This window comes from Oreochromis niloticus, linkage group LG3 (genome assembly GCF_001858045.2).
Source record: "Oreochromis niloticus isolate F11D_XX linkage group LG3, O_niloticus_UMD_NMBU, whole genome shotgun sequence".
NCBI lineage: Eukaryota > Metazoa > Chordata > Actinopteri > Cichliformes > Cichlidae > Oreochromis > Oreochromis niloticus.
In genome coordinates this window covers 4688305-4708713 of record NC_031967.2, presented here as the reverse complement: position 1 = coordinate 4708713, position 20409 = coordinate 4688305, and the positions used below count along the sequence as shown (strand labels likewise).

The 20409-nt window shown below is 39.2% G+C and overlaps 3 protein-coding genes across 7 annotated transcripts in view; all 3 read left to right on the top strand.

Moving 5' to 3' along the window:
* tbc1d14 (TBC1 domain family, member 14) overlaps positions 1-9328 on the top strand; it is a 42838-nt gene extending 33510 nt beyond the window's left edge. For all 5 annotated transcript variants that reach the window (XM_003458181.5, XM_005463149.4, XM_005463148.4 and 2 more), the window contains 4 exons: positions 2992-3120; positions 3581-3690; positions 5083-5341; positions 5447-9328. In XM_003458181.5, coding sequence (XP_003458229.1) covers positions 2992-3120; positions 3581-3690; positions 5083-5341; positions 5447-5515 — 567 coding nt within the window. In that variant the 3' untranslated portion in view covers positions 5516-9328. The remainder of the gene's footprint in view (positions 1-2991; positions 3121-3580; positions 3691-5082; positions 5342-5446) is intronic.
* Positions 9329-10550: 1222 nt separating this feature from the next.
* On the top strand, positions 10551-11577 carry LOC100704742 (C-C motif chemokine 3). Its single transcript, XM_003458173.5, has 3 exons — positions 10551-10742; positions 10840-10951; positions 11261-11577. Exons 1-3 carry the CDS (start codon positions 10673-10675, stop codon positions 11352-11354), a joined length of 276 nt encoding a protein of 91 aa, XP_003458221.1. The 5' UTR covers positions 10551-10672; the 3' UTR covers positions 11355-11577.
* Positions 11578-17755: 6178 nt separating this feature from the next.
* Positions 17756-19193, top strand: LOC100704474 (eotaxin). Its single transcript, XM_003458172.4, has 3 exons — positions 17756-17917; positions 17999-18110; positions 18877-19193. Exons 1-3 carry the CDS (start codon positions 17848-17850, stop codon positions 18968-18970), a joined length of 276 nt encoding a protein of 91 aa, XP_003458220.1. The 5' UTR covers positions 17756-17847; the 3' UTR covers positions 18971-19193.
* Positions 19194-20409: the final 1216 nt, after the last annotated feature.

The window sequence follows — 20409 nt, the reverse complement described above, 5'->3', positions numbered from 1 at the left end:
ACATGAATAGCTCAAGTATAGAAAATATTATTTAGTCATGAGATTCTTACATCTACTGGCGCTGAAATGCAGCTCGATTTTTAGATTAAAGACCATAAAGAGCTTATTCATTTATATGCTCTGATTTAACAAATGAACAAATAAAACAATTTCTGTTTGATACATTTGTTCAGGTAGCAGATAAAACACATCATTTATACACCACAAATATGAGTCTTGTTCCCTTGAAGTTGCTCCATGACTTTGTCTTCTTGAAACCAAAGTGACTGTTCTTGGAAATTTTAAGTGAACTTTGAGATATTGCACCTTGCGGCTCATTGTGTATTATGAAGGTTAAACAGACTTTGATCTCCCACGCAACACCTACAGTAGCCTAATATTAGCTTAATATAATACGATTTGATTTGCACCAAGTGGGAGGTTGTTGCCATATGCAAGGAGCTGAGTGGGTACTGAATATGAAGTATGCAACATTTTCTATGCCGGTGTGTGATACAGTTCGATACCTGGGCTCAATGTGAGTGCAGCAAAAAGGGGAAAGCACGGTAATCTACCTCAAAGTCACCAAATGAATAAGAAGACAGACAAGATGGTATGACTGTCTGTGAGGTACAGTTCTCAAATATTTCATCAGTCTGAAAAACAAAATCCTGCAAGAAATAATAGAATATTTAGGCCCGACTCCTTCTCATTAAGTAAATAAATGCTTTACCTGCTGTGCCATCTTTATCTTGTTACCCTTGGCACTTGGTATTTATTTAAAGGGCTGATATTTCACTAGGTGTCCCGATATTAAAGTACTTCATACTCATTGGCTTCATTTCATGCATTTTGTCTTTTTCATATCAATTATTAAACAGTTGTGCATCACCTTATTTAGCTCCATCATATTTTTTCTCAAAAACCTCCCAAAAACTGCTAATTGATTGTAAGTAAGGAATATATTGCACATGAATTACAGTTACATAAGCTTTGCTGTGGTGGTAGTACCACATGAGTAGTCGCTCCCCTCAATAGAATGTATTAATAGATGTGGTCTAACATTATAAAACATGACACGTATTAACATACACGGGCTTTTTTTTTTTTTTTAATGAAATCATCAGATTCATATAGAGGATGGTCCAGTTAGCAATCTGTGTGAGCTTTTCCACCCAACTAAAGCTCTGTCTGAGGAAAATGATACATTTTCAGATTTATTAAATTATGCCATTGGTTTGTTTTTAGTGTTAAATAAAGGTGCTTCAGATTTCCAGTAGATACATTTGGTACTGATGCTGAGAGCTAATCTAAAATGATAACTCTGCGTGCTTGATATCAATCATATGAAGGACAAATGTAGTTAAAAGTCTCATTTGATCTGGTTTTCTGTTTGCAATCATCTGTGGGTTTCAGTTGGGATACATCCATATGTATGTATTTCTTTTTAAGTTTCATGTTTCTGCCAGACTCACTTATGTTCCTTTTAGCAAACTATGATGAGTAAAAATGTAGGATGCTATTTACAGAATGTGGGGCTAGCCAACTGTAAAAAAAAGAGAACCTGTGATAAACCTCTGTTGAATTACTTGTGAACAAGAGCACACGTGAAAATTTACAACATTTTCTAAGCAAGCATATCATAAAAAGTTACTAGGAAATTTCCACTATTAAAACGCATTTTACTAGTGGAAATTTAGAAGGAACATCATTTTTTTTTTTTTTTTTTTTTTTCCCGATAGTATTAAATATTACATTTATGATTGGCATTAGTGTGTTTAACAGGTGATGTGCTCAGAGTAATTTCTAGAATTCTCTGAGCAACAGATTCATGTTTGTTTGTGGTGGGGGTTTTTTCTTGTTTTTTCTTGTTGGTTTTGTTTTTTGTTTTTTTGTGCCTCATCACGAACATTCAGTCAAAAGATCAGCTCTGTGTGACGTTCACTAACCCTAAAATACTGTGCCCAGGAGATTGGTCAGGGGGTTTCTGCAGCATGTAGGTTCCATTTTAAAGTTATTTTCCTTCCATTCGCTCTTTTTTTCCTTTCAAGGAGACTTTGCATTGAGCCTCAGTGACGTCCTGGATTTCCGACTCTCATTTCTCACAATGTCCTGACCTTCCCTTGTGATACTTTCATGGTTTACTTGATTCCTAGAAGTTAAACTGAATTTTTGGCTAAAGTTTTATTTTTTTTTAAACTGTTATTTAAAAATTTTATGTTTTTATTGATTTGCAGTGTTGGCCTGTTTATTTAAAAAAACAACAACAACAAAAAAAAAAAAATCTACAGGGGGGATGTTTTCAGATTGATTACTTTATCATTAAATTATCCAAACCTCCAAGCACTGAATTTACAACACGTGCACAGGAACAATAGCGAACAATCTGGACATTTACGAAGTGTGAACCCAGTGAATATTTGGGATAAAGAATAATGATCGCTGGCAGCAAATCAGTATTTTTTTAAAAGTCACCCACTACATATTGTTTATGTTGTCAGTTGGACCAGACAATTGTGCTCTCTGTTTTATTGTTTCTCTCGGTATCATCACTGTGTGCTCTTACAGCAAAATTGCTGCATTTGCACTAATGAGCAGTGCTTGTAGATGCTGTGGTTTGCCTTGCTGCTCCTACCCACAGCCCCATGCTTTTGTCTATAGACAGGTAGAAATGACTGTGACTTCCTGCATTGACCCCAACCCATGAGCAGCTACACATACACACACTCTCCGAGTCTGTGTAAGCTGTACGCAGGTTTAATTCTTTCCATTTCTCCATCAGCATTTCATCTCTCCCCCCAGATTTATTGTCCACACACTAGTAGTACTTGTACATCACTGTCAAAGCGCCTGCATCGATAGTTCAATGCAATTTTAGCCGTTAATGACTTCCTGCCTGTGTTTCTGTCTAAATATTAAAACATTTGGACACATACAAGCTCACACTGTCACCTGTTTTAGGGTTGCTGGAAGTATTTGCTTGTACTGACTTTGTGCGTCTGTGTGTTTAAGGTGCAGGGAATGTCCTTCATCGCTGCTGTGCTCATCCTGAACCTGGACACAGCCGATGCCTTCATAGCTTTTGCCAACCTGCTCAACAAGCCCTGTCAGATGGCCTTTTTCAGAGTCGACCACAGCCTTGTAAGTAAACAAAGAGCATAGCAAACACGTGCGCGCCCACTTATTTCACATGCAGTACCTATAAATATACATGACTCTGAGCTTTTTTAAATAAACATATATGTATACATATGTGTTGACTGCAAATCACCTTTTTCTGCCAAGCTCTTTGTTCAGCTATAAAGTTGAGAACTTAACGTATTTGGTTTTTTTTAAAAAAAAAAATCTGTTTGATTTTAAAAAACTTATCAGTAATACCTAAGACGTCAGTAAATTCCATTACCTGTTTTACTGAATATAGCAGTGGTAGTGCTGTTATTTCTAACCACATTTATAAAATTGGTAATCAACCTCTCTACTGTGTTTACACATTTGTCTCCATTTAAACCAAAGTCTGTCATTTGTTTCTGACTCACTGAGCAAACTGTAAGTGTGGTTTGGGTTTATTTCTCTCTAAGACCACCTTCTCTCCTCTCCACAGATGTTGACTTACTTTGCAGCATTTGAAGTGTTCTTTGAAGAAAATCTACCAAAGCTATTTGCACATTTCAAGAAAAACAACTTGACACCTGATATTTATTTAATTGACTGGTGAGTGCTTCCCTGTATTGTGCTGTTGCCTCATTTTATTTTATATCTCCTATTTTCTTTTAACAGTGAACTTGCATCTATTGATGAACATGAATTACTTGGCAGTGTGTCATTTCACTGATGCAGCAAAGCTCTACCGATTCGTTCTCCACCCACATGCACAGTGCACTTTGTACCCCGTCTTGCTGAAAACACGCTACATGCCTTCGTCTCGAAACATGACACTTGCCTCACATTCAGTTTGTCATACTTTCAGTGTCAGGTGTGTTTCTGAGAAAACAGGAAAGGGGTTGTATGAGTGGTCACTGCCCATTTGAGGTAGAAATTTGTGTCTGTATCCTCACTTTAACCACATATATGCCACATAACTAGGACAATAATATCTATCATTTATTTTTATTCACAGACTTCTGACTTTAATATTGCGAATTATTGTGTTGTTGTTTTTTTGTTTGTTTGTAATTACACCTAAAATAACTGTTTTGTTTTATTAAGAGAGCGGATGGTAGTCAGCTCGCTTCTAAATCTCTTGAAGCTTGTAACAAAGTAGAAAGGAGCCTTTTTTTTTTCTTTTTTTTTTTTTTTGCTAGCATTTTATTTGCATGCAGAGTACTTCTGCAAATATTTGTGAAAGGATGGGTCGCTCTCAGGAGCTCAGTGAATTCAAGCCTGGCACTGTGATAGGATGCACCTGTGCAACCAGTCCAGACATTTCCTCACTACTACATATTCCACAGTCAGCTGTTAGTGGAATTATAACAAAGCAACTGGGAACGACAGCAACTGACAGAAGTGGTAGGCCTTGTAAAATCACAGTGGGATCAGTGGATGCTGAGGTGCATATTGTGCAAACGGCAATCCAATCGATGAGTCTAAGTTTGGTGGTTCCCAGGAGAACGGTACTTGTGTTACTGCACTATATGTCAAGTGTAAAGTTTGGTGGAGGAGAGATTATGTTGTGGGGTTGTTTCACAGAAGTTGGGCCCGACCCCTTTGTTCCAGTGAAAGGAACTCTTGATGTTTCAGGATACCAAGACATTTTGGATAATTTCATGCTCCCAACTTTGTGGGAACAGTTTGGTGATGTCCCAGTGCACTTCTGGAAGAATGGTCAAAAATAAATGCTTTCCTAAACTTTATATAAAAGAAGAGTTGAATCTGTTATAGCTGCTAAGGTTTAGACATCAAATTAAACCTTATGGAATAAAAACGGGATGTCACTTAAGAAGTTATATATGCGTTTGAAGGCAGACAAGTAGTTTCATTTCAGACAAGTAGGTCATTTTAAATTTCTGTTGCTATTAGTTACTTTGTTTTCCTTTATGTAGTTTTATTTTTTAAATAAGCGCTAGGTGATAATAACTTTTCCTTCCCTTCTGTTTGTTCCTTCAGGATCTTCACTCTGTATAGCAAGTCGCTGCCGTTGGACCTGGCGTGTCGAGTGTGGGATGTGTTCTGCAGAGATGGTGAAGAGTTCCTTTTCCGCACGGCTCTGGGATTGCTTCGCCTCTACCAGGATGTCCTGACCAGCATGGACTTCATCCACATGGCTCAGTTCCTCACCCGCCTGCCTGACCTCATCCCTGCCGACCAGCTCTTCCAGCACATTGCTGCTATTCACATGACCAGCCGCAACAGGAAGTGGGCACAGGTGGGACAGTTTTTCTAGATACTGTGCCTGAAAACATTGGTTACGCTCATCACTGCATCTTTGTTTTGAAAACCTTTTTTTGTCACTCCTGCTTCCTCCCCTCAGGTCTTACAGGCACTGACGGAGCAGAAGAGATCGGGAGCGAGGTTGCCTGGTGCCGAAGCGTTGAGCTGAGATCAGAACAAAACCAGCTCACGCTAAAGTACTCAATCAGACCCCCTCCAGCCTTTGGAAGAGCCTACACTCTTGCCCGAGCTGAAGGACCTGAGAGAGATCTTCTGTCAGGTTGGGGACAGGTTCAGTTGAGGCTGCAGTGATAAAGCTCTTCTCCAGAGGCGTGCCACTCCTCCGACTGGAACCAGAACACTGGTGGGGGTCTCAGTGACTGAGCAGGGGTGTGAAAAAGGAATATGAGGCCTTATTTAACTTCCAGCACCCCTCCTCTGCTCAGAGGCCCAGCAGCAAACTGGAAACTTGTAGCTGGGAAAGGCTGAAGAATGTAACACACACTCCCACATATATGAACCTACCCGACTGACTCAGTTCCCCACAGACAAAAGGAAACCACAGAGATACCAGATACTACATCAAATCCTTCACTGCTGTCAGCTCTCAGATCCTTTCTATTTGATTTGGCAAATGAAACTTAAGTGTCTACAGCAATGTCCATCTCTGTAGTCAAATCTGTAAACGACATTTAAAATATGTGAGGTGGATCCTAGCTGTCTCTGTGTGTCTCCTTCTGCGTAGCGGCACCTTTTTTTCCATTCACTTTAATTTTTCTCACATTCCTTTGTGTCCTCCATGTTTTTATTTCCTTTTGATCAGTTTGCTTTTCATTAGCTTCTAATCAGGGCCGAATTGTTACCTTAGCTTTTTCCATGAAGACAACTCTTCTGAACAGGGGGAGTTTTGTAGGTTATAATCCATGAAGGCATGACACAAATGCACATAAGAAAACGTGTGGTGTGTCTGATAGCACCGCGTTACGTTTAATGAAATGTTTTAGTTCATTAGAAGAGGTCAGAAGCTGCCTGTGTCAGCGAGACTGGAATAAATAATGAGGTAAAGTGTTAGATGTGTTTTTCCCCTGTCTTTAATATATTTGTGGTACATTTTAGCTTGTTTTTGTTATGATTTCAGATGTCTTGGTGTGAGTGTGAAGTCTTTTGTTCATTTATTTAGTATATTTAAGAAAAGGATTGCTTTGGTCCAGACAAATGAAGGGTTGTCATTGAGCTTCTGTCTGCACATTTGGAGCACTTTTAATCTCTTTTTAAACACATTCTAGATTGCAGGCTGTAACTCGAGCGGCGTTGCACGCATTTGGCTGCATAAGTTGCGTGAATATGAAAGATGAAAAACCATCTTTTTGGACAAAAACAACCACTTCACTTAAAGTTCAAATACTCTTAACGGTTCAGAACTTTGCACTGTAGTTATTTGACTTTACATCCATCCTGGTACACTGTCCCCACTGGCAGTTGCCGTGATTGCATGTTTTTGAGTAATTCCTGGCAGCAGAGCGCTTCAGAGTCTTGACCCTGAGTTCTCAGGCTTAGTGAGGTACTATTCCAGTTCATTTAAAAAAACAAACTGTAGAGCTAGAAGGCTGTTTCTACATGTCCACAAAGATCTGTGATAGGATCTCTTTAAATCTAAATAACTGATGATTGTGTTGGTTTTGGCGGCAGACACCTGTGTATTCGATGTGCGGTACAAGATCATAGCAGAATGTAGTACAACTTCCATTTTGACAGTCTCATGCTGCGTAACTCAGCCAACCATCCAAACCACAGAAATTTGGGTCAGTTTGAAGCTGAATTGATCTTTGCTCTCTGCACAGGTTTGAGGTCTGTGCACAGCGCGTGTGGTCAAAGCAGGATTTCCAGGGAGCAATCCAAAACTACTAACCACACTGGCCAATGAAATTAACTTCGAAGCATTAAGATGTGGTACAGAAGTCTGAGGAGTCTGCAGTCAGCTGTTAATGGTTTTTACTTTCAAGGCTCGCTATGCAGGAGTTTTGTTGTTGCTGTTTGCATCGTGGCTCCGTCGTCCTTGGCTTAAAAGTATTTTTTTCAATTGCCATCTGTGAAATTTAACCAAAACCTTCACTTTTTTTAATCAAGCGGCTGGGCTTTCCCCAAGCTGTCATTGTACATTCTTAGTGACGTGCCTGTTGGACTCGCTGCACCATCTCAAGGTACAAATTTGGCTTTTCGTGAAAGAGCGGGACAACCCAGGTTTGGTTCCAGGTAATTTATGTGACAAATTAAGGATGAATGGTTTGGGCATAAAGTTTAAATAGCTACACTGCAACATGCGGTGGGTCGTAAGTGGTTGTTCAGAGAGATTACTAAGTTTAAAATCCTGCATCCTTTAATTACTTGCATTAGCTGTGTGTAAAAGTCGCTCCTGGAGCTGTAGTTAGTGACTGTTGGTCAGATTACTAGCCTGCATCACTGTAATCATCTTACCCATCATGTGGTGGTACCCCTCAGAGTTTGAAATCCTCCGCTCTGGAGCAACGTGCATTATAACAGAGATTTCTTAATGTGGTTTAAAGATTTGCTGCTTTTTTGTTTTGTGGGGCTTTTATTAGGGTAGCAGATCTGATTATTTGATAATAGAAGCAATATTCAGTTAGAGCCCAACACAAAGTTGGAAGAAGGAAGCTGATTCTTGGATACTGAGCATCGCACAGCCCGCACATCTCTACTTTTAGTTTTTTATCATGAGATGGCACAGATTGTGTTGTGTTTTGTGTCACAGTGGCATAGCGGGGAGAGATCTGGCCTATATCTGCTAACTGCTGCATGTGTTGGAGTATTGTGGCTGCTTAAAGTTGAGGTTGTCACGGAGTGTTGAGGCCTTGACACTGCATTCACACTGTGGTTATTGTGTCACTCCATCCTCACCAGTAGTGGGCGGAGCCAATGCTACGTTGATTGGATACACTGTGCAAAGTCAACACACTGCATTTCTTGATAATCTGATCTTTTTTGTGAGAGTGATGACTTTGAACGCCCATTTTGCACAAGCCTCATCAGAGGAATGAAAGGCCGATGTATGAGGAAATGTCTCGTCGTTCCTTTTGAAGCTGCTTCACGTGCTGTGTTGTACTGCTGAATTTGTGTGTGATGAGTTCCCGTCTGTCTTTCCTGTAATATTAGTGAACTCTCCATCTCTTTAACCCTCAGCTGAGGCTGTGCTTTCCTAAATCCCTGGACATTAGCTGAAGTAGAACGTTCAGTCTGGGCTTTAAAAACAGGAAGGCGCCTTTCATTTTGTAATTCATCATCATCTCAGCCACATGGCCGCTGAAAGGGCGCCTGCTGTGTTTTTGACTCAGCACCGTTCAATACTATGTCTGATGATTCTTCTAAATGCACCCCCTCCCCCACTGTGGTGAAACACCACAGGACTGCATTTAAAGCTTTTTGCAAGCCATACGTGCAAGCCTTTGAGTTGTGCCTCTGATCGTCTCGTGGTTTAAAACGGGTTGTTGATTTTCATGTTGTTTCTCCACCTTTTCAGGTAGCTGTTTGCAAACTGTAGTGTGTGTCTGTATGTGTATGTCTTGTTTGTGTAGTTAAGTGGTATCTTCACAATTAGACCTGTTAGTTACCAGTTAATTGTTACATTTAAAGCTGGCCTGGATATGAATTATCCCTCTCAGCTCTACCTATCAACACTACCTTTTGATCCTTTGTGGTCAAAAAGAACATTCAAACTAAATTGGGTTAAAAGATATTTTAGATGATGTACCATTGCTTGATAATCATGTTGATTTGCTGGTTGTTCTCAGTTGTTTTGCATTGTCTGACTTGTATTCCTTTTTTTTTTTTTTTTCCAAGAGACCTGTGTACTGTAGAGGAATGATAGATATACATGGAGACAGCAGAAGGTCACCGTGCAACTGTTTCTCACTTGAAATGTCTATAAATGATGGTTTTATTATAATAAAAAGATATACATATTCAACCAGGAGTGAGTTTGTTTCTTACTGGATTACAACTCTCCTCCTGCCTTGTATACATCAACAAGTGGAAGTGAATTTCCCAGAGTGCATTTGAGCCTAACCGGAGTGAGAAGATGATGGCTTATGTGGTTAGTGCAACAGTCATTGCTGCAGCAATGCGTTGTGGTGTATTTACACTTTCTTGTGAAAAGGTTGTCACACTTTGACCTGAGATAAAATCTATATGTTAGTATTGAGTGATCCACACCTTTGCTTTGATTCTCAATGAGTGGTGATAAACCACTGATTAGTGAACATATTACATTCAGAGGCTCAGCATAAACATCAAATGCGGTTCTCTAAAGCAGACCACCTCCTACGTCAGACAACAGCGGCCCAGTTTTAAATGTAAAAATCTCCTGGAGGCTCACAAAAGAGACTGATCACCTTTTGGCAACACAAAAAAAAAAATGTGTCAAAAATCAATATTTCCCAACCAGTTGGCCGGTGGTTACTGGAGGCTGATGCCAATCACTGTTTAATTGCTTGTTAAAGCCCGAGAATACTCACTAGGAATAAATGTGTATTTCCCAACTGGTTAGCAAAATCCTCGATCGCTTTGCAAAGTAAAAATTGCATCTTTTGAAAAGTACTGACTGCATTGCTGAGGCACAACATATAGCGTGAATGTTAAAATTCTGGTTTGTGTCACAATTTCAAGTTTTAATAGTGCTCAGTTATTAAGACAGTTAACAGTTAAGTTGGTTAAGTTGTGTCTTCCATGAAAACAACGGATGACTGCAGCAACCCGCGACCAAAGCAATCGCAACGATTGTTGTGGTACAGAACATGATTATATGTAGCAGGAAAAGAATGATAATGCACATTGTTCAAATAGATTTGTTGAGTTTGAAATGTTACTCTGGCCAGCACAGCATGTGTCATTACACTAGAAAAACAATCCCCCCCTGAACATCACTGTTGGCTATTTTTAGTGTTTTTGTGGTCATTATATTTTGTGACATATATTTTTTAAAACTTTTGGGGGGGCTGTAGAAGTTGGTTTTGTTAACAGTGTCATGCTTTGAGCTGCATCTCTGGGCTAAACCACAGCTTCATTTCCTCTCAATGTAACCGAGTGGAAAGTTCTGTCAGAGGCATTTTCAGCACCTTTTGAAACCACAACAGCCCTCCCTCTTTCACACCAATGACACCATATGCACCTTTTTTTTTTTCCTCAAAATATTGATCTTGATAAATGTAACAGCACACCACCTATTATTTAGAAGTCCTTGCTTGCATCTGAAGAACAGCTGTTGTCTTAATCTTCATCATCATCATCAACTCCTGAGGAATATTGGATCATAATGAAGACCACTCACATCCTTTTGCTGTGCATCCTTGGAGCTGCTTTGTTGTCTGCAGTTAACTGCAACAGTAAGATTATCTTAAATGTCATCATTTAAAAAGAAAAAAAAAAGGTTATACTTTTTGAGTAAGTGTAATGAAACATGTTGTAATGCTTTTTCCTCAGGTGGAAATGGCCCCGACAACTGCTGTTTCAAGTTTTACCCAAGAAGAATTAGAGCAAACCTCGTGGAGTCGTATCAACTGACTGATCACCGATGCCCAAAGCCTGCCGCTGTGTAAGTGACGAAATCTGGGTTTATTTATTGTCACAATGTTTAACACAATGACTGAAATTACTGTAATAAAAAATATGCAGTATGACCATTTTAACTGGACAATTTTTGGACAATTAAAAATTCTCATTTTACACATGATGCTCAAGACATAGTATAAATTTCAGACTTTTACTTCTATTTGTTCTTTAATTTTTGTGTCCTAATATTACCCTGTAGCTGTGGTTGTTTTGTACCTATTGGTTATTTTTACTTTTTTGTTTAAAAAAAACAACACACAATGTCAGCAGCATTTCTACCTCTTTGTTTCAGCTTCACTACCAAAAAAGGTCGTTCAGTCTGTATGGATCCGTCTCTCTCCTGGGTCGAAAGCATCATGAAAACGCTGGACGAGAGCTCATTTTAAACCAGCTGCCTGCTCATCATTTCACTTTGTTCTGCTTTATCTGATAATATCATATCCAATGTGCCTTTATGATTTTTGTAATTAGTGCACCTCTGTCTCAACTGATCCAAAGCTAGTTATTAGCCTGAAACAATCCACTGAAAAGTCCTTTGATTGTGTAATGTCTCTCTGCTTTGTGTTATGTGTTATCCTCCAAAATAAACACCACAAAAATACAAGAGTGTGACACTTTTTCTCGTCTCTTCTTTATTCCCTCTAAGCTTGAAGACAGTCAAGTCTTCCTTACATACTGTGTGAAATAACACTTTTTAAACAAATAACATATAATATGGTTGATTCTGAAAATATAATTAATTTAAACACAATCTATGAATTATATATGCAACTGATTTGTAACAGTATGTAAATGTTTGACTTTCCTTCTGTGCACCAACTAAAAGATTCTCATGGTTGAGCTATCATTGGAATTTCATTTGGAATTAAAAATAAATAATCGACTCTTTAATAATAATAATAATAATAATAATAATAATAATAATAATAATGATTTTCTGGCCCAGGACAAACTGTCTTTTTTTTTATTAACTACCACTGCTTTTACAAATTACTCATGGTTAACTGGTTGCCTGTCCAGACTTCACCTCTACTGTTGCCCACTGTCAGCTGGGACAGACTTCCTGAGCTACTGGCTAGAGGACACCTTACTTAATGCTACTCTGTCTGCTGGTCTCTGCCATTTGAACTTGTTGAGCTTTATTGAATGCTTGTCTGTTGATTAACTCGCTACTGACAACATATCAAGTAAGTCTTGACAGTGACATTAAAAAAACAGCAACAACAACAACTAAAAAACCCAAACAAAAAACAACTACTTCCTTCTGTGAGTTCTGTTTTGAGTCTTTATGTAGTTTGTCAGAGATATTAGAGAAGTTATATTAAAGGAAATGGCCCAGTACTCTCAGTGTTAGACCGATAACTCTTGTACAGCTCATTTTTTAACAATAGATCCTTTTTGGAAGGTAAAAGATGCTACAGACATTTAGAAACTGTCATTTCTTTTATATCAATATAAATATTTCTGTGGATATACAGAAAACTATGTAGCATCCAGTCTCTAAAAGTAAAAGTTGTTTTTGTTTTGTTTTGGGGGGGTTTTTTAAACACAAATTAACCAGCAGAGTAATTAGGCACAGTCTTGTGCTTGGTGTTGCAAATTGCTAAATTATGTTATGGCTGAAGATTAGAACATTCATCAGTGGTCAAAATACATTCATACAACTCTTTCCTCTTCCTGTTCCTAATTTCTCTTGCAGCCATTAATTGGATTTACAATAATGTCCAAAAAGTCTTGAGCCAACCCTTGTTTCTGTATACTTTGCCACAAAAAATGGGAAATGAGTGCAATGATTTAAATGTACATTTAAATAAAATTCTAGTTTGTACACTTCTATTCAGCTTTAAAGTCAATATTTAAGATGATCATCATTATTCTTCAACAACCTGAACCCTCTTAGGCAATTTCTTTGGTAATATCTTTAAGTATTCTTTGGAAATAGTTCTCAAGACTTCTTAAAGGACATTCCAAAGCCCCTCTTTGGATATTGGCTGCCTTTTGTTTCTGTGTCAAGATTATCTCGGAATGATCCCAAACTGAGATCTGCTCTCTGGGGAGGCCGATCCATGACTACGTTTTTATCCAGGTGTATGTTTACTGCGTTGGCAGTGTGTCTGGGATCAATGCTGTGCTCAAAACTGAAGTACTTGCCGATTAAACACTTCCCAGTTATTGCATAGAAAGAGCTAATTTCAACTACTCTCTTATTCACAATGGGTTACCACAACAGGTAGCTCTGCATATTAGATTTGGCAATTTTTTACACCAGACCTTCCTGACATGGCCATAAAGGGATTCATGACTCCATGAGGGATTGAACCAGCAATATTTTGCTTGTTAGGTAAATGTATAAACCACTACACTATGGAACCACCCCAGATGTTATTGCATGATGCATCACAATCTAATGGTATTCTGCACTGATAATGCCATCAATTTTGACAAGATCCCAACAGCATTGGCTGAAATGAAGCCTCAGACCATAATGGAGGATCCACTGTGTTTCACAGGTCTGTAGACACTGTACCTCTCTCCTGACATCCTCCACACATTGACATACTAAATGATCTGACCCCCCCCCCTCCCCTTCCAAAAAAACCCCCAAATTTGGATTCATCACTTCATAAAACCTATAGCCACTTTTGCACAGTAATGTGCATTGACCATTGTGAAAACATTGTCTTCTCATCCTCATTCCTTTTTGTCAAGATGTGATTGTAGTGCAGACTTTCATCTTGTTTCAGTGGAGCTGAGAGAAATATTGGAATGGCAGAATTTTTATACATTAATTATAAAATGATTAATGGTGCAGGTCAACAGAGTCGTTCTCTACCAAATTTGACAGTAAGTGTGACAATAAGGCAAACAAACACACACACACACACACACACACTTCTGTTTAACTGACTGGCTTTCGGCAGTGTAGGTGTGAAAAACCACTGCCATCATCAGGTCAAACTTGAAATTGCTAAATTTAAGTTAAAATAAACTAGAGCCTTTTACCGAGGCTCTGTGATGGCATGGCAAGCTCTCCAGGGTGCACCTACAACCATGACTGAATATGTTGCTCAGAAAATGTATATTATTAGTATTATTTAATTATTTATTAAATGAGTTATACACCCTGTAATGTTTATGGCTCTGAAAGAGGGGCAGGTCATCCAATATTCAGAAAGTCAGTGGATCAGTCCCAGGTTCCTCCAGTCTGCATGATGAAGTGCACATGGGTAAGACAGTACGCGCCACCTAGCCCCCTAAACACTCTGCAGTGTTTATGTGTGATGGATAAAGCATTGAATGAATATGTCATTAACACTTCTAGTGCTTAAGATTAGAATATATATAAATAAACCATCTCCTTGTAAAATATCATGGGTTAGTGCTGAAAAATTAAGAAATTAATATACTACACGGAGTTAATTTGGGGTTTCCACCGGTTTTTGGAGATTTGACTTTCATTTATATTAATGTGTGATCAGATTTGTGTGAAATAATTTATACTTTCATCATTTAACTACATATATAAATACTTTCATTTGAAATGCCCTAAAATAATTAATTTCAACTAGATATCTAGTTTCTGAACAATGCTGTAGCTGTCATAACATCTTTGTCCCAGCAGGTGGCAGTGTGACCTTGGTTTGGCCTGATGATAGCAGACAGAGGCACGTCTTCTTTTCTTATAATGGCAGAATATTCCCTGTCTGATCATTTCTTTCCTATTTCAGGTTAATGTTTTGGCCAAAACAGAAGCTAAAAATGCCTCATATATCATATAGATTACTTATTTTACATTGGAACCTGAAAGAAATTAATCCTCATTTTCTCCTTAAATATTTAAATACCCACAGAAGATATAGTTGGGTTGTAAACTTATGGACATAAGTTCATTCAAGTAACTTTGAATTTTGAATGGTAATGAAGAAGAAGAGCATCTCTGAATGAACAGCATGTCGTACTTTGGAGCAGATGGGATAGAGAAGCACAAGCTGCCTTTCCTGTCAGCTAAGAACAGGAATCTGAGGCTACAAGTCAAACAGGTTCACAAAAATTGGACAATAGAAGCTGATCTAATTAGTCTCGATTTCTCCTGCAGCATTGAGATAGTTGGATCAGAATTTGGTGCAAATGTAAATGTTTGCATCCATCCCGCTCGGTATCAACATTTCATGCTGGTGGTAGTGGGAATTTGAGCATTATTTAAACAGCACAGCCTACTTGGATATTCTAGCTGACCTAGCCTATCCCGGTATAACTGCACCCGTTGTTGCCATCTTCTGGTAGCTCTTTCTAGCAGGACAACACACCATCAGAAGGCTCAGATTATGAGTTCACTGTACTGAAATGGCCTCCATAATCACCAGATCTCAGTCCAATGAGAGATTTGCATCAGGAATATGCACTTAAAAACTCTGCATGATGCTGTTCAGTTAATATGAACCACAATCCCCGAGGAATGGTTTGGGGAATTATACCAAACAGATGATGTAAGTGAAGTGTCATCAGCGTACAGAAACATGCAATGGACCCACGGATCAGTGTGGTTCTCTTCAACATCTTATGGATTGGCTTCTTTTTATGACCAGAACCTTAACATATATAACATATTCATGTTCAAACATTGCCTTAGATTCACATCACGTCATTACATATGTTCAAACTTTTATCATAAAATGTTTAGGCAATTTAGAGATAGTCCAGCAGAAGGCCTGTGTTGATGTGGATTATTTTCTTTGTATACAGCTAAATAGTTTTGCCCTGTATTTCAACCCTTAGGAGACCTGAATGAGACAACAGCAAATACTTCTTGACTGGAGCTGAAGGTCCCAGCAGTCACCACACCCTCAGAGACAGTTTCTCACAGCAGCTCTGCAGCTCGTGATTTTAGAATGACACAACCGAACACTCCTTACCAAGGAGATCAACATATGAGAAATCCTTCTGGTAGTGCTGCTTTCACTATCTGCATCCAAAAACATGGATGAATATTTTGTGAATTCTTTTGTACCAGCACTAATCAGTCATTGTACATTGCTCAGGATCCTCACATCATTAGTATTGGCATTAGTGCTGGTTCTAAATCAAATAAAAGGTCAGGTGACATCACCTCTACACGTCTGTCTGATCTGAAAATTATCAAAAAGTGAACAAACTTGTTTGTTTTCATATTTTGATAAATTTTATGTGGCTGTTTGGCTACTTTGCTTTCATAATATGTTACACACACTACTGGAATGCAGTTGTTTGAAATACACAGTACACAGTTTGTGCATCACTGCAGCCGCAGCACCAGTTCGTCTGTCGATCTCCTTCTCCCGTCACTCGTGAACAAGGCCCCGAGATACTTAAACTCCTCCACTTGGGGTAGGAACTCGTCCCTGACCCAGAGTGGGCACTCCACCCTTTTCCCGGTGAGGACCATGGCCTCAGATTTGGAGGTGCTGATTCTCATTCCCACCGCTTCACATTTGGCTGCGAACGGTTCCACTGCGAGCTGGAGGCCATCATCCGATGACGCCAACAGAACCACATCATCCGTGAAAAGCAGAGATGAGATTCTGAGACCACCCAGGTGAAAGCCTTCCGCCACTTGGCTACACCTAGAAATTCTGTCCATAAAAATTACGAACAGAATCGGTGACAAAGGGCAGCCCTGGTGGAGCCCATCACCCACCAGGAACGACTCATCAGGTCCTTTTTTCGGGCTGTGCCTGGCCAGGACTAAGGCCTGGCCACCAGCTTGCCCTCAGGCACCCTCCCCAGGCCTGGCTCCAGGGCAGGGCGAACTGCAGAACTGGTGTTCTGCTCATAGTGATCTTCTGAATCGCTCTTTGTCTGGTCACTGACCCAGGACCAGTTTGCCAGTTTGCCAACATTGCCCCTGAGATCCCTGGGACACACAAACCCCTCAACCAAGATACGTTAGCGATTCACAGAGGGGTTTGTTTTTTCGTTTGTTCAAAGTTCAGATTTCTGAACTATAAATTATGGAAATGAACACATTTTTCCATGCTAAATTCCCTAATTTCCCTATAAAATATAACACTTTTAATACAAAAATGTCCCTAATCTTCCTCAACATTTTGGTGCTAACCTGCCAGGCAGGCGGGCAGCATTGGCACCCAAGTTTGTGAACTGGATAACTTGTGAAGGTTTTGGAAATTGATACCACAGGTGCAGCTACCTGAAATAGTGTATAAGCTTGAATCCTGGCGACCTTCTCAAGTCAAGGTGATCTCAAGGTCAGAGGTCAAGTTTTTTGAAAGTGTTGGGAATGCGATAATTTGAGAACAAGGCGCGGTGAATTTAGAAATTCATACCATTTGATTATCTACAAGGAGGATTAGGGGCAGCTCTGGTGGTCATCAGTATTTACTTTTTAAACAGTTTGATCTTAATCCTCTTTACTCAGATGGAAATAGTTCCAACAACTGCTGCTACCAAGAAGAATTAAAGCAAACCTCATGGAGTCATATTACCTGACTGCTCACCGATTTTTTTATTGTTTTTTTGTGGTCATTATATTTTGTGACATATATTTTTTTTAAACTTTTGGGCGAGGGGGCTGTAGAGGTTGGTTTTGTTAACGGTGTCATGCTTTGAGCTGTATCTCTACACTTAAACCACAGCCTCATTTCCTTTCAGTGTAACCGAGTGGAAAGTTCTGTCAGAGGCATTTTCAGCATTTTTGAAACCACATCCATCCTCCCTCTTTCACACCATGACACCCTATGTACCTTTTTTTCAAAAAAAAAGAAGTATTGATCTTGATAAATGTAACAGCACACCACCTATTATTTAGAAGCCCTTGCTTGTGTCTGAAGAGCAGCTGTTGTCTTTATCGTCATCATCATCATCATCAACTCCTGAGGAATCATAATGAAAATTACTCAGTTCCTTTTGCTGTGCATCCTTGGAGCTACCTTGTTGTCTGCAGTTAACTGCAACAGTAAGATTACCTTAGATGTCATCGTTAAAAGAGAAGTTTTGCTTTTTGAGTAAGTGTAATGAAACATGTCTTTTTCCTCAGATGCAAATGGTCCCGACAACTGCTGTTTCAAGTTGTACCCGGGAAGAATTCAAGCAAACTTCATCAAGTCGTATCAACTGACTGATGACCGATGCCCAAAGTCTGCCGTCATGTAAGTGAAGAAAACTGGGTTTATTTTATTTTCATAATGTTTAACACAGTGACTGAAATTACTGGGATGAAAATTATGCAGTATGATCATTGTAACTGGACAATTTTTGGACAATTAAAAATTGTCATTTTACACATGATGCTCAGGACATAGTATAAGTTTGATACTTTTTATTTGAACTTGTATTTGTTCTCCTACTATTGTCTTTTAATTTTATCCTGTACATGTTCAAGAAAAAGGCACAAACATGTTTGTTTTCATATTTTGCTCAATTTTACGTGGATGTTTGGCTACTTTGCTTGTAAATTGTTTGAAATACACATTTAAGTGTTTATATTATGACATTTTGTCTACTGGTCATTTAAAAAAATAAGTACATATTCGGGCATTCAAAACCACTGAACGGCTACCCTGAGGTACCCCTGAGCAAGGTACCGTCTCGTCACACTGCTCCCCGGGTGCTGGATTGGCTGCCCACTGCTTCACTAGAGTGAATGGGTTAAATGCAGAGAGTAATTTCCCTACAGGGATAAATAAAGTATACATTATTATTATTATTATTATTATTATTATTATTACTACATTTTTACTGAGAGAATTTTGAAGCTTATTCAAAATTCAGATTTCTGAACTGAAAATTTTGCAAATAAGGACATATTTTTGTTAAATTTACCAATTTCATATTAAATATAACACTTTAACACTTTTTATTAAAAAAAGAAGGAGAACAGATGATGAAAGCAGCATTTCCACCTCTTTGTTTCAGCTTCATTACCAAAAAGTCTCGCTCAGTATGTGTGGATGCGTCTGCCTCCTGGACCCAACGCATCATGAAAAGACTGGACCAGAGCTCTTTTTAAACCAGCTGCCTGCTCATCCTTACATGTTGTTCTGCTTTATCAGATAATATCATATAAAACGCATGCAAACTTGATTTTTAAAATGACACTTGGTCCAAAGTTTATCTTTCAAGTGATTATAAGCCTGAAATAATCCACTGAACAGTCACATCCTTTGATTGTGTAATGTCTCTTGGATGCTTTGTGTTATATATATTATGCTCCAAAATAAACACCTCACAAATACGACAAAGAGTCTGAAACTTTTTGTCTCTTCTTTGTTCCTTTGAAGCTTTAAGACTTGTCAAGTCTAATTTTCCTTTGATACAGTTTAAAATAAGGTTTTCTAAATAAATAACACATTTTATAAACTGTTCTGATGGAATAGCAGTAATATATACAGTGACGAAGGATCGGGGCCTGTGGGGGTGGGGGATCCAGGGTAAAGGTAACATGTCCACACGCCTCTTCACACAGTCTGTGACTCACTCAAACCCACTCAGGTTCATCCAACAGGGTTCATGGGAAACAAGAAGGAGTCCAGGAAGATCTGTACAGAGAAAGGTTAGGAAAGGTTCGTTAGAAAAACATGAACAGATTCAAAAAGAGCACCAGGGCTACACTAACTGAGGTAAATGCAACAATGCAGTGAAAAACGTCACCTCGCCGTTGGCTTACGTAGTGGCAGGAGCATGCAAAGTGCTTTGAGTACCTGCAGTCTGACTAGTCTTGTTCCAGAGTGCATCTATAGTAAAACTGACCTGTCTCATTCTTTCATTTAGAACTTGATTTTGTGCTTTCCTTTCTTGGGAACAAGTCTGCTTTGTCTGCAGCTTAGGTTGAAACGGAGATGGTTACTCTAATCCACTAGTTTGCTTGATTCCTTTTCATACTGCCGCACCAATTTAAGGGTGTTCCTCCTAAAGTGCCAGGACCAATCACAAGTGATGAAAGGCAGGTGAGTAATTGCGACCAGGAGCGGAGGATCAAGGCAGGGAGCAGGAGCCGTCCTGGCGAGAAGGAGTGAAGAGCAAGGAGGAACAACAAGAACAGCACCAGAGAGGACTGGAGGACCATGACAGTGGCATCCAGTATCTAAATATAAACAGTTTTTCCTGGTTTACACTGAGCCTTAGCTGACTTGCTTGATCTATATTACCGGGTCTGAACTCTGAGGAGGCCAATCCATGCCTCGTGGTGTTTTATTGTGTAATTTTGTATCCAGGTGCACTTATACTGCATTGGCAGTGTGTCTGGGATCATTGTGAAAATTGAAGCCACTTGCCAATTAAACACTTTCCACATGGTACTGTATAGATGGAGTTACTCTCAGCTGCTCCTTTATTCATGAGTGAGTGACCACCGCAGCAGGTAGCTCTGCATATTTGATTTGAGTTTTTACAACAGATCCCCTGCCTGACACAACCCTAAAGCAATTCATGTCTCCTTCTGGGATTGAA